Source organism: Plasmodium brasilianum, chromosome 5, assembly GCF_023973825.1.
Source record: "Plasmodium brasilianum strain Bolivian I chromosome 5, whole genome shotgun sequence".
NCBI classification, from domain to species: domain Eukaryota; phylum Apicomplexa; class Aconoidasida; order Haemosporida; family Plasmodiidae; genus Plasmodium; species Plasmodium brasilianum.
The window spans coordinates 830275-844831 of NC_090118.1; the positions used below are offsets into that span (position 1 = coordinate 830275).

Below are 14557 nucleotides of genomic sequence, written 5' to 3' on the forward strand. Positions count from 1 at the left end.
CATTCGCAAGTATATAATGATATGCATACGTATATACTAACGTACAAATATATGTATATATTCGTTCTATACTCATGAGCAGATTAAAAAATAAATGCTCTTCCAACCAGTGTTCAACTTAAGTCGAGTCAGTTTCTCATTTCGATCGGTTGTACGGAATATATATGACATATATATATAATACCTATGGATGGTCAAATGTATTCATATATATATATGTATATATATATGTATATATATGCATGCAAATAAGTTTACATAATCATTTACGTATGACTCATGAAAAAGCCAATGTATGACTCCTAACATGATTATTACTCTTTTAATCTTAGCAATAAAAAAAAAAAAAAAAAAAAAAAAAAATTTATAAGCTGCTATTATATACAATCTTTTCATAACGATTTTTAAATGTAAAAAAAAAAAAAAAGAAACAGTAAATAAAGCAAAACTAAGCAATATAGAGTAAAAGCAAAATGGAGCATGCCAAAGCAAAAGCAAAATAAAGCATGCCAAAGCAAAAGCAAAATAAAGCATGCCAAAGTAAAAGCAAAATAATGCAAGATAAAATAAAAGCAAAATAATGCAAGATAAAGTAAAAGCAAAATAAATATAAAATAATAAAATAAACCTCTTAAAAAATGTCAACATGCTAAAAAAGGAAGAAAGCATATAACATTAAAAAAAAATAAACAAATGAAAAAAGTAAAAGAAAAAAAAAAAAAAAAAAAAAAAAAAAGAGAAAAAAAAACAAGCATTCATTAATATGAGTAAAATATCTTCATTACAAAAAGTATGATTTTATTTTTTTTTTTTTTTTTTGCTTTTTTTGTTTGTTAATTTGACGTTACATCTACAAAAATAAAATGAAGCTTTTTTCTGCAACTGTTACAGCATATACATATGTATATAAATATATATATATATATATACATATGTATATAAATATATATATATATATATAAATACGTACATATACTATTGTTTATATAAGCATACTTATTTATTATTTATGTTAAGAGTGTAAGCTAAAAGTGTAAAGCGACATTTTGTTAAGAGAGTAGAAAAATGAGCAGGGTGTGTACAATTAGTATAAAGTATAATACTCTATACTACTATACTACGTATGCATATACGTACATATATATAGACTTTTTGTATTTTAAGTATTTATAGTGTATAGTAATAAACTTAAGTTTTACTATTCTCCGTGCTTATTTTTTTTTTTTGAAAAAATTTTCCTTTTCCTTTTATATAATCCCCACTCAATATATTTATAGATCCATATATCTATATATATATTTTTGTGCAACTCTGGTGTACATTTTTTTCTGTGTTCATTGTACATCCTTCTCATCTACAACTACTTTCGCGGCTTACGGGTTTGAAATTTAAAAAAAAAAAAAAAAAAAAAAAAATTTCAAATGTGTAAAATTCTTATAACAAAATAATAATGTACTGTTATAGTAGGATGCTACACAAATAGGACGTAAAAAAAGTAGTAGGCATAAAAATGTAAAATTGTATAATATCATACATATCACATATAATAAAATAAGAATTATGAAAAATCTATGTAAGTAAAAATATTTTGTGATAAAATACAAAGTAGCTAATTGCAAAAAGTAAGAAAAGTATTAACACGGCAAGGAGAAAACAGGTATTTTAAAAAGGTACGTTTTGAAAGTATATCTTGTGTTATACTGTATTGGCTCTATTGCGAATGTTGTATGTTTAACAGTATCATCGCATAAACGTGGCTGGAATAAAAAATAAACGCGCAAATTGGAAAATGGACATAGTACAAGCATACACATGTATGTTTATATATACACAGTAAAAGAAAGAAAAGGTGAGCGCATTTTACAAGGCGGAGAATCATATGAAAGTATTCACCATGCTGCTATAAATGTTCTTTACAGGAAAGTCTTGAGCAAATATTGTTAACACAAATTATTGTTTTCCTTTTCTTTTTCTTTTTCCTTTCCCTTTTTCGTAGAATTATATTTTATAAAATTGTGCAGAATTATTGCATGATGGTATCGAAAATGCGATTTTTTGCAATAAATATTATTCATTGATTTTTTTTTTATTTATATATATGTAAATATATTACATATGCATGTATACAATTACGTTTGTAAGTTTATATTTTTAAAAGTTGTTTCGAAAAAACAAGAAAATGTTTCAAGGATATTTTATATATACATAATATATAATAACAAACGACGCGTTATGTAAATCCTTTTTCCACATGTCTATGATGTTGAAAAAACTGCAAGCGGTTAAAATATGTACCCGTACTACTGCACCGTAGTATGTGTACATAATATACATATATATATATAATGTATATATATATATATATATATAAATGTTGCTCTTTACTATAAAAAAAATATAAAAAGAATAAATAAATAAAGTTGAGTATGCGATGTATAACATATCCTGTTGTTGTAAGGTGGTAGATCGGATAGATTCATTTTTACTGTTCTTGTTTGAGCTTGTAAAAATATAAGATATTAAAATCCCCAATATTGTTTAATTATATGTTCGTTTGCCATTTAATTGTTAAAAACTTTCTAAGGTAATCAATCAGTTCATAATTATGTTGCTTCTGAAAAAGTGTCCGGAAAAATGTGAAAAAAATAAGGTGTTTAAAATAAAATTGTGTAATGGGGGGGTCAGGTCAGGTTAAGTATTTTGTGTGTCTATGCATTTCTTCGTACTTCCTGTATGTACTACCTCTGTTTAATCTCCACTACGTGAAGTACTCCCTTGGTATATATTAATCTCTGCATGTATACATACATACATATATATATATATATAATGTATGCATAATGCATGCACGTGTTTGAATAAATGTAGTGATGTCTCCACGGAAAAAAAAATAAAAAAGGGTTTCGTCTTCCCAAGGGAGTGAAAAATAAATATAAGTAAAATTCGTGTGCGGAGTTGCGCAAAATTGTAAAAAAAAAAAAAAAATATTGCACGTTCATAATTTAAATTTGAAAAATGTTATAAAAAATTCAAAATGGAACTTAACTGGTTTATAATTATACATACATCAATGGGACAATGAGACAATGGGATAATGGGACAATGCAACATTTGAGTAACGGGTGTCCTAATTTTTAAAGAATTAAAAATATTTGGAATAAAATAAAAAATTGGCTAATTATTAAAAATGTTTATAAATAATCTTCGCAAGAAACGTTTCGTTTCATGCCCTATTTATGAAGAAGAATTCATAAGTATAAATTTAACACGTAAAAGTAAAATGGGAAAATTTATGTACTCACATGGATAACGTATAAATGTGTAAAGGATAAATGCGTTATGGGATGACTGTATAAATATATAAAAACGTGCAATCATGTGTATTGTGTGCGCAAAATCACTAAGTGGACAGCAAAATTTTGGGAGAGAAGAAACCTTTTGGTGCTATCTATCTATCTATCTATCTATCCATATGTATATATATATATATATATATATAATATATATATTGTATGTATTTATATGTATGCACGTACGAATGTATGCAAGCTTATTTATTTAATTTCTTATGTGTGCATGCATATTTGTCAACGTTATATGTGAACAACTATTATATATGAATTTGTAAATATAAAAAAAAAAAATGAAAATTGAAAATTGAATATAGCTTCACATCATGCACAATATTAGAAGGCAAAATAAAAAAAAAAAAATATAGTTTTCTTTAATACGTTATAATTTTTAATTAGTTTATGAATTATATATATATATATATATATATATATATATATATACATACATACAGGCTTCCAAAATCTTTTTAAGTATACATTTTTTTTAAGTAGAAAAGTGTATATAATAACATGTACGTGTGAATACATGGTCCATTACCTTTGTGGATAAATGTAAAGAAAAACATGAGAAAGAACATTTTAAATATATAACGTGTTAGAACACTACACCTACGGGAATACAACATGTGCACAGGTAACATTATCTATATATGCACGTTATAAAAGTGTGGTTAACAAAGTTCATAAATTATGTATGTGTTTATATACATACATATATATATATGTGTGTATGTGGAGGTTGCTATATACCTGGGTGAAAACAGCATTGCGACTTCATTTTACTACGTATTACAAACTATAATATGTCTTAGAGGAAGCACATACACAAAATTTTGTTCAATTTGGTCCTATGTATATATATATATATATATATATATATATATATATATATATATATATGTATACTTAAATATGCACATTATATACACATTCGCAAGTATATATATATATATATATACATATTATACTGAAGGAACAATTTGCGTGTTTATAAATTAAAGAAGTATGCAATATATAGTTTGAGTGTTTTTCTATAATTGCAATAAAATAAAATGTTTGATTTGTATATAATAATATAAATGTATTCACATATAGACAATAAGTATATACATTAAATATATACCCATATGACATAAATAAACATGCAAGTTTTAATTTTACATAAAAAAGGGAAATATATACAAAAAATTAATAATACAACAGAATATTGGTACAATCAATAGAGTAATGAATTATGTGGATGTATATATAAGTGTATGCAGGTGTATTGTGTGTATATATGTGTGAAAAAGTTTACGCACGAATAGGTTTACATATTAACGAGTTTATATGCATGAATGGATTACGTATTTAATAATTTTACGTATGAACACATGTGTATATATGCGGGTTTTTTTAATTCCTTTTTAATTCCTTGTCTTTTTTTATTATATTATTATTAATACAATTAATACAATTAATACAATTAATACAATTAATACAATTAATACAGTTAATACAGTTAATATAATTAATACAATTAATACAATACAATTAATATAATTAATACAATTAATACAATACAATTAATATAATTAATACAGTTAATACAATACAATTAATATAATTAATAATATTTTTATTATTATTATTATTTTTTTTTTTAACTAGCTATTTTATATAACCATCTAGCTAAAAATAACTTTTTTTTTTTTTTAATAATTTTGGTTATAAAAATCATTTTGACTGTTTAAGGTGCCCAAGTTCCGGTTATTCATATCATATAAGAGGTTTCCATTATTTGAATTAACTGAATAGTTGTTGCCCTCATAGTTATTATTACTATTCATGTAATAATAATTATTGTTAATACCAGTAATATCCCTATTATTATATGAACAAGTCATATTATTCTTATAATTATTATTATTCATATCATAATTGTACATTACACCACTACTAATACTGCCATTATTTGTATTCATGTTAATGTTATTTACGCTTTCATTAAAATTATGGTAACTATTTAAAACTCCCGATTGTGATGAAACTGTATTGTCTACATTAACGTTTTGTATTTGTAAATTATATGCATTATTATTGTTCAGGCAATTTTTCATATTTATGTCTGCTAAACTCGAATAATTTCCTAAGCAGTTACCACTATTACTATTACCATTAATAGTGTTACTGTTACTACTGTTACTGCTGTTACTACTATTGTTATTGTTACTGCCCATATTATTATACGCCCCCCAAATCACTATATCATTATTTTCGATACTGCTATTAACAACATTTCCCCTAATAACACTGTTATCGTTAATATTCAACGGTGCATTATAATTCGACAGCAAAAATGTTTTGTTGTCATGTTGCATGGGATACGTGTTGTTTGCATAAGAACAGTTAAAATCGTTCAAAGGGTTGTTGTTCTTCATCTCTTCCAATGAACTGCTATTATTATTATTATTATTATTATTATCTCCTATGGTTATAATTTTATGTTGGTCCTCATTAACCCCTCCTCCATCCACGTTATGGTAACCATTCATGTAAGTACTGAGCGCATTGTTAAAATAGATTCCACTGTCCAATACATTATTGTGACTACTATTATGACTGCTACTATTACTACTGCAATTACCATTACTATTTGCAGCTGCAGTTGCGATGGATGTTGCTGTTGTTGTTGCTGTTGTTGTTGCAGTTATAGTTGCAGGACTATTGTTATTAATGTGGTTTTCTGAAAATGCGTTTTTCTCATAATTTATCAAAGAAACACTGTTATATCCAGAACTTACACCACACATATTTTCGTTATCGTCATTGCTGTGCTTAACGCTGTTTGCAATACTGTTTGACATGCTGCTTGGAATACTATTTGTTATACTATTGTTGTTAATGCCATTGCCCCCATTTGAACCGTTCATAGCATTTATGTTATTCAAAGCATTATTTTGCGGTGTCCTGTTCATATTATTGAAGAAGTTCACTTCATCAGAATTTTTATTAGCACTGCCTTGTAAGCAATTTAATGAATTATAAATACATGCAGATGGATCAAGCGAACTGCTGTTACTGTTATTGTACATCTGTTTTGCAGCTCCTAACTCATGGTTAAAAATGGCGGAGCAGTTATTAAGGTTATTAATATTAACCATTTGCTGTACACTCGCTTTACACATACTACTTGATGCTGAAATATTTGTGTTATTTTCATACAATTCACAGTCAACCATACCTTGGTGATTTGCTGCGTTATCCGATTGGATAGATCTGATATGGCTGTTGCTTACAACACTGTTCATATTATTGTACTCGATGTTTTCTTCCTTCATCTGTAAGGGTGCACTTGGGTTCACATTAATAATGTTGTTCATGTTGTCCATGTTGTTCATGTTGTTCATGTTGTTCATGTTGTTCATGTTGTTCATGTTGTTTACGTTGTTCATGTTGTTCATGTTGCTCATGCCACTTACACTGCAAATACCATTCACGGTTATCATGTTGTTTGGCGTGTTGTTCATACTTTCCACACCTCCGCCACCTACTGAACTATCAACGTTATTTACTTTTAAATATTTTAACGCTTGTTGTGATGGGACTGCGTTATACTGTGTATCGCTGAGGGGAAAACAACCTGTGTTTTCATAACCTGACTGCTGCATATTATTTGTAAGTTCAACATTCGTAACGTCAATAACATCATCATCTTTTTCGTTATAATTTTTACTATATTTTCCTTTCTTCTCAATACCCTTTTCATATAGGAATTCTTTGCCTTCACTTGAAAATAATGCATTACTGCTGCTATTTCTACGACTGTTATGAATGTCGTTTCCATTGCTGTGAATATTACTTCTATTACTGTCGTCATCTATGTTCATAAAATTTCCTAGCATGCTGTTCTTACTACTTTTATAAATAGAATCGTCGTAAATCGTTTTTATTCTATCGCTTGATTGCATATCTCGTATAATTCCTTCGTTTAATCCATTACACTGTGTTGTCATCATATTTATATATGTACTCGAGGTTGCAGTTGTACCAGCACAGTTATTATTATTTTCAAAAATTTCCTCTTTATAATTATTCATTTGTTTGTAAACAACTGTACCGTCTTCATTAATATGTTGCACAGTCATTTCTTCCTTCATAGCTTTTTCGTCTTTATTACTGTCTTTTATTGTTATATTATTATCTGTGCTATCTCCATAATACAAATACGGCTTATTATTACTATTAGGATTATTACTGCCGCTACTACTAGTACTACTACCAACATGATGGTTATTATACTCTTTCGAATTTGTATATTGCTTCATTTGGTTAACATCATATACAACTAATTGTGTACTGGTAGTGTCGGTATAGTTGTTATGATGTCTATCCCCCTCAGAAGCCCCTCCATTCATACCGCTATCAATACCGCTGTTCATTTCGTACATAGTCCTCATCATGCCCTTGTAGTCGCTATGTTCCGCAGAGCAATTCTTTCCATATAGTCCTTTTACCCCTCCTCCATTTTCATTTATTATTCTTTCTTCACCTGGTATTTCTAAAAAATTTTTCGAACGATTCATCATTTGTGTTTCTTCAACAGTACTACTGTTACTCCCATCTTTCAAAGCAGGATATACAAAAAAATGTGTTCGCATTTGATTACTAATTCCGTAGTTGTTACTCATGATGTTGCTATTATTATATTCACTACCACTTACACTACCACTACAGCAAGTACTACCACCTATTCCGCTGTTATTTACATTTGTACAATCGCTTAGCCACTCAGTGGAAATCACATTTTTACTACTAACAGATCCACTGATATTATTATTTGTAGTAGTAGTAGTAGTAGTAGTAGTACTGGTACTAGTACCAGTAGTATTACACAACAAACTGTTGCTTGCAATAGAGTCGTTTAAAGTGCTCATGGCATTTAAGCAATTTACCCCATCCACCATACAAGTAGTACCACCGACACCCATCTTACTGTTATTACTACTCCAATGGGTCGTAAACGTATTGTTATTAATTGCATTGGGAAGCATATCATTGTTTGAATTATTTACTGTAATACCTTTACAATTAATTACAGTAGTACTAATAGCAGCACTATTACTACTACTACTACTATCGTTCGCAAAGTATGCCGCTTGAGTACTATTCCGCATATAAGCATTCGGAATATTTGAATTACTTTGGCTCTGCTTCGAGTTAAGTAAAAAATTACTAATATCATTGCTATTTTCCACGCCATCAACGCAGCTACCAACACAGTTATCATTATTGTTATTACCATTTAATGTATTTGTGTACATACTTAAAACTGGTGATACACTAAGATGTTGTTTGGTACTACTCTCTACCGAGTAACAGCTGTTGTTACTACTCTTACCATTCACATTCATGGGGTTGCTACCACTTCTGTTATCATAGATTCCACTTTTTAAAATTTTATTTATGCCTGCGTTATTCGTACTACCAATGCCATTATTCATGCTTCTACTATAACTACTATTTCTCTTCCTCAGTGAGTTCAACAAGCTGCTATTATGAAGACTAGAGTGTAAATTAACTCTCTGCTTGTTGTTGGGACTGCTTTTATTATTCGACCTATTCTTCGTTCCAGTGGTATGGTTTCTTGCACTGTCAATTCTGCTGCTAGTACCGCTACCACGATTACCCCCGGTGTATTCATCCTTGCCATCCTCATTATTACCGCCACACAGCGAGCTATTATTGCTATTACTATTATTATTATTGTTGTTATTAATGTTACCATTTCCTTTATTCCCCCTTTCACTAGATGCACTATTTACGGAACCCCCTGATGGCATGTAGTTGTTAGAGGAGTTATTAATCGTGTTCTTGTTGTATATATTATTTATAATAAAGTTCTTATCCTGAGAATTTAAAATTAAATTACGCAAGACATTCTTTTTATTATCATTCACAATAGAATTTTCCAAATTATTTGCATTACGAACGAGGGAGTTAAGCTTCGACATATTTTTCATATTTCCCTTCTGTAGCAGACTATCCACACTGCCATTCACACTGCCATTCACACTGCCATTCACACTACCATTCACACTACCATTCATACTGCCACTAACACTGCCATTCACACTGCCACTAACACTACCACTAACACTACTGCTTACGCTGCCTCTGGCACTACCTCTAACACTACCCCTTACACCACCTCTACTACTACCATTGCCACTAACACTAGATGGACCATTCGATAGGGTACGCATATTTGCATTTTTATCATTCCACATAACTCTCCTCAATGCTTGCTTTGCAGCCTCACTAGCACCACTGGCGCTACTGGCTAACTTTGACAAGATGTATAGGTGTTTGTTAATGGAACTATCACGTCCTTTCGGAGTTAGGCTTAACGTAGACATATCGGTAATGCCCTTACCATTTTTACTACTACTGTTACTACTGCTGTTACTGCTTCTGTTGCTTCCGCTGTTACTTCCACGGTTACTTCCACCGTTACTTCCACCGTTACTTCCACCGTTACTTCCACGGTTACTTCCACTGTTACCGCAGTTGTTCAGATACGAAATGCTCTTCATCTTTTGATCATTATCCATATTACCCTTATACGTGCTTAAGAAAAAAGGGTTGTTTCCACTAATTATGTTACGCATGTAATGTCTGTTGGTAGAAGAAATACTACGATTATTTGCATGATTGTTGTTGCTACTGTTGTATAGACTTGCGATGCTGTTGTAATGGTTTATATTTCTAATAGTATTATTGTTTCTTAGCTGATGATGATGGTAATTCATATTATTCACGTTACTCATGTTGTGCATGCTATATGGACCACTCCTGCCACTCATTGCGCTACTTATGCTGTGGTAATTCATGTTAATTTTTCCGTACGAATTCCCATTTATTCCATTTATACCATTCATTCCATTCACTTTGCTCACGTTGTTCATGTTATTCATACCGCTAACACCGCCTATCCCGCTTATATTGGTTAAACCGGTAATACCTCTAATAACACTATTTCCTATAACTTTATCGTTCGTTAAAGAATTTATCAATTCTTTTCCATTTTTTTTCTTATGAAAAAATATTCCGTCTGGAGAGTGAAGATTATATGGGCACCGATCCTGATGATTTGCTCCGGACAACTCTAACCATACTCTACCCGTTTCATTATCTTTAATTATCCTTAATCTACTATTACAATGTAAATTTAAAATACAAACAAAGTTTCTTACATATCTTTTTCCTGTAACACTACTATTTAAATATTTGTATCCCATAGCAGTTGCACGATCTTTTCCTTCTTGTATACTACCACAGATATCTAGGAAATCCCATTTAAATCGATTTCCAGAATTTTTCTTTTTTTCATCAAATAAATCATTAAAATTAATACATAGAGGTCCTCTTGCTTTCATCTCTACCATACTACTATCATTCATATCTACTATGATTAACACTTTACCTATACAATTTTCATGTTCACAACATACAATTGTGTAAATTAATTTCTGGTATCCTAAAGCTACTTTCTCTAATACTAAACCTACTGCACTACATCTTTTATAACCAACATATTCAGACTCACATGTCATGATAAAATCAAATACACCACATTTATCTTTTTCAAAACGATATTTAAATTTTTTTTTTTTTTTACTTTCTTTTTTCATTAATTTTATTTTATCCTGTTCATTCCTTGCTCTTAAGAACTCCACTTGCTTTCTTATTTTTACTAAACTATACAGGATACTACACATGGTCGGGGGTGAGTCTACATCATCCTCCTTATCGTCGCTATCTTCTTCGTTGTATGGGCTTTGGACATACTCATTGCTGTTCCCTGCGTTTGCACTGCCATGAGGAGCATATCCGTTAGTATATACACTAACACTTCCATTGGTACTTCCATTAGTACCTCCTCCTCCATTGGTGTTATTCGTATAACTGTTTGTATATCCATTCGTATATCCACTAGCACCTCCATTGGTAATATTATTCGTATACTCGTTAACATGTCTGTTAGCATATCCAATGGAATCTTCATTAATACTGTTATTCACATGATCAATAACATAACCATTAGTAATATTGAATTCACTCTGATCATTATGCGTCGTGATACTACTTGTGGGTACCATCATCATATCCGCACTTTCACTCTTATTGTCCACTCCTTCACATCTATTATTGATGTTCGTAGGAAATCCTATACCTATGTCCACGTTGTATGTATCTGTAACGGCTGTCGACACCTTACTATCTGACCTTACCTTATCTATATTATTATATGTATAAGATTCATTTTTGTTTATTATTACATACTCATCGGAATTGTTATCTATATCCTTAACTACATTAACATTCTTCTCTTCAGGGCACAGCCTTGTATTTACATCATATAATGAAATGTTCATTCCATTAGTCATAACATCCCTCAAGCTGCTACTACTTTCCTTCGCGCAATACCTCTGTTGTTCAGTCTCCACATCTACATTATTATTATTATTACTGCAACTGCCATTACCACTTCTGCTGTTATTGCTATTTTCGCTTCCATTGACAACACTACTACCATTCATGTAATTCTCTTCCTCCCTGCACAACGAACTATTATTGCCAGTCAGGTCGTTTTTACTTTCAACATTTTTTTCTTTACTTATGTAAATTGGTTTACTACCAGTGCCATTGGCGCATACACTGCCGCTTACATTGCCACTTACAGTACCCTCACAACATGCATTCGTTAAAAGGGTCCCACATTTCATGTACTCCTCCTCCTTTATGCTTTCCTCTAACCAGTTCTCTTTAATTGCTTGCTGTTCTATTAAAGTAACGTTTGTTGTATCCTTGTCATGTTCAAACCGACATAACACACCATTCTGTTCTTCTTTATCCTTAACATGGTCATCACCTTCGTTACAATATGCATTTTCGCTATCATAATTGTCATTGCTCTTCCCATTGCTTCTTCCACGGCTTCTTCCACGGCTGCTTCCACGGCTTCTTCCACGGCTGCTTCCACGGCTACTTCCACTCTTGCTTATATCATTCTGATAATACGTGCTACTACTACCGCTACCTTGTTTACCATTATCATTTGCACTGTTGCAATTTTCCTTATAATTTCCTCCATTCTCGTTCAGCTCTACCTTTACATTATCTTCATTTTGCACAAATTCATTACTGTGGTTGTTATCATGTGAAGCATCATCATTATTATTATTGTTACAATGATTATTATTATGAACACTATCCGTGTATGGTACATCATTCACTAGTACATCATCGTCTTTTTGTGTCCGACTACTCAAGTAAAGATTAGACCTATTATTTAACAACATATTCCCTTCAGAATCATTTGTCAATTCGTCCGCTTGCACATTTCCGGTCCTTACTCTGTCATTGCTATTGTTATTGCTATTGCTATTGTTATTGTTATCGTTATCGTTATTGCTATTACTATTGTTATTGTTATTGCTACTGCTATTGCTACTGCTATTGCTACTGCTACTGCTACTGCTATTGCTATTGCTACTGCTACTGCTATTGCTATTGCTATTGTTATTGTTATCGTTATTGCTATTGTTATTGTTATTGCTACTGCTATTGCTATTGCTATTGTTGTTATCATCATAGATGATGTCTTTTCCATTTTCGTTATTATCGCCTCTGTTACTGGTTCCATCAGAGCTGCTTATAATCCCCTTTTCATGGGGTGAAGGCATCGCTGATCTTTCGTATGTTTTGCAAAATTCATTTTTTTTATCATCGTAACTGTAATTGCTATAAATGCTAATACAACTGTTATAGCTCTTACAACTATTAAAATTATTTGAGTTATCGTTTGAGCTATTTTCCATTCTCTATTTTTTATTAACCCGTTTCCTCTTCTCTTTTTTTTTTTTTTTTTTTCTCCTTAAATGTTCAGAATTTTATCTTTCCTTTCTCTTCCTTACCGTATTTGCGAAAAATATGCATAAATGTATATGTACATACGTACTACTACTATTTAATGCGTTAAAAGAAAGTCTTCCTCGTTATTTAAAAAAAAAAAAAAAAAAAAAAAAAAAAGACGATCAAAATTATGTTTCCAATTTCAAGCTTCAAAAATTTTTAAATTCAAAACTTCAATATATCACAATATTCAGCTAAATCTTAGGGAGCACCAATAATTGACCCTTTACACATAAATAACAGTTACACATACAGCTAGTTATTTTAAAACCCACCAGGTCTATACATATATCTATCTATACATATATCTATCTATACATATATCTATCTATACATATATATCTATATCTATACATATATCTATATATATATCTATATATATATATATACATATATATATATATATATATATCAAAAATTATTGGAGCATAAAAAGGTAATAAAAAGCATAAAAAATATAACGATTTTATTATTATTATAGTAAACTAAATTGATGTATATTCTCTGTTAAGGTAATAATACAGAAAGGATATTACTATATATATGAATAGGTCAAAAATAAGATAATAACAATATCTCATTTGAGTTAATTTGTACTTAAAAAATAAAACAAAAAAATTAATAAAAAATTAAAAAAAAAAAAAAAAAAAAAAAAAAAAAAAAAAAAAAAAAAAAAAAGGTAACACAATACATCCCTAATACGTTGTAATTATAAACAACGAGTAAAATGATGTGATGGTTAATACAAACATGAAAAATTATGAATCAAAATTTTTGGAAGTAAAATTATATGTATATAAAAATATTTGTAAATGAAGAACTACACCAACGGAAAGTATAAAACATATGTGCTATATGCGTGGTAGCAGAGCGAAAAGCCTGTTTTTAATTAAGCACATACTTCAGTATGTATGTATTGTATGTGTTAATATATGTATGTATGCGTGTTATATATGGTATGTGCATAAACACAAGGGTTAAGTGTGTATAAATATAATCATATATATATATATATATATATATATATATATCAATAAACACATTAATGTATGTACAACATATATTCACAGCGTACGTTTACGCTCAGAGGCTTTTACAAAATTGAAAATGAATGATGATCTCTTTCCTCTTTGAAACACCTTATCTTTAACAGGATATCCAGTATGCTAATACTTCTAAACTAATTTTACAATGGCACTTTTCTTTCAAAAATAAAAAAAAATATATAAAATAAAATATCACTATTT

General features: G+C 29.8%; 1 protein-coding gene across 1 annotated transcript; it reads right to left on the minus strand.

Annotated features, from left to right (window-relative positions):
- Positions 1–5047: 5047 nt before the first annotated feature.
- On the minus strand, positions 5048–13216 carry MKS88_001453 (uncharacterized protein; the record flags this gene model as incomplete). The annotated part of the gene is made up of 1 exon (XM_067214378.1): positions 5048–13216. The coding sequence occupies one exon, from the start codon at positions 13214–13216 to the stop codon at positions 5048–5050; it is 8169 nt and encodes a 2722-aa protein (XP_067074819.1).
- Positions 13217–14557: the final 1341 nt, after the last annotated feature.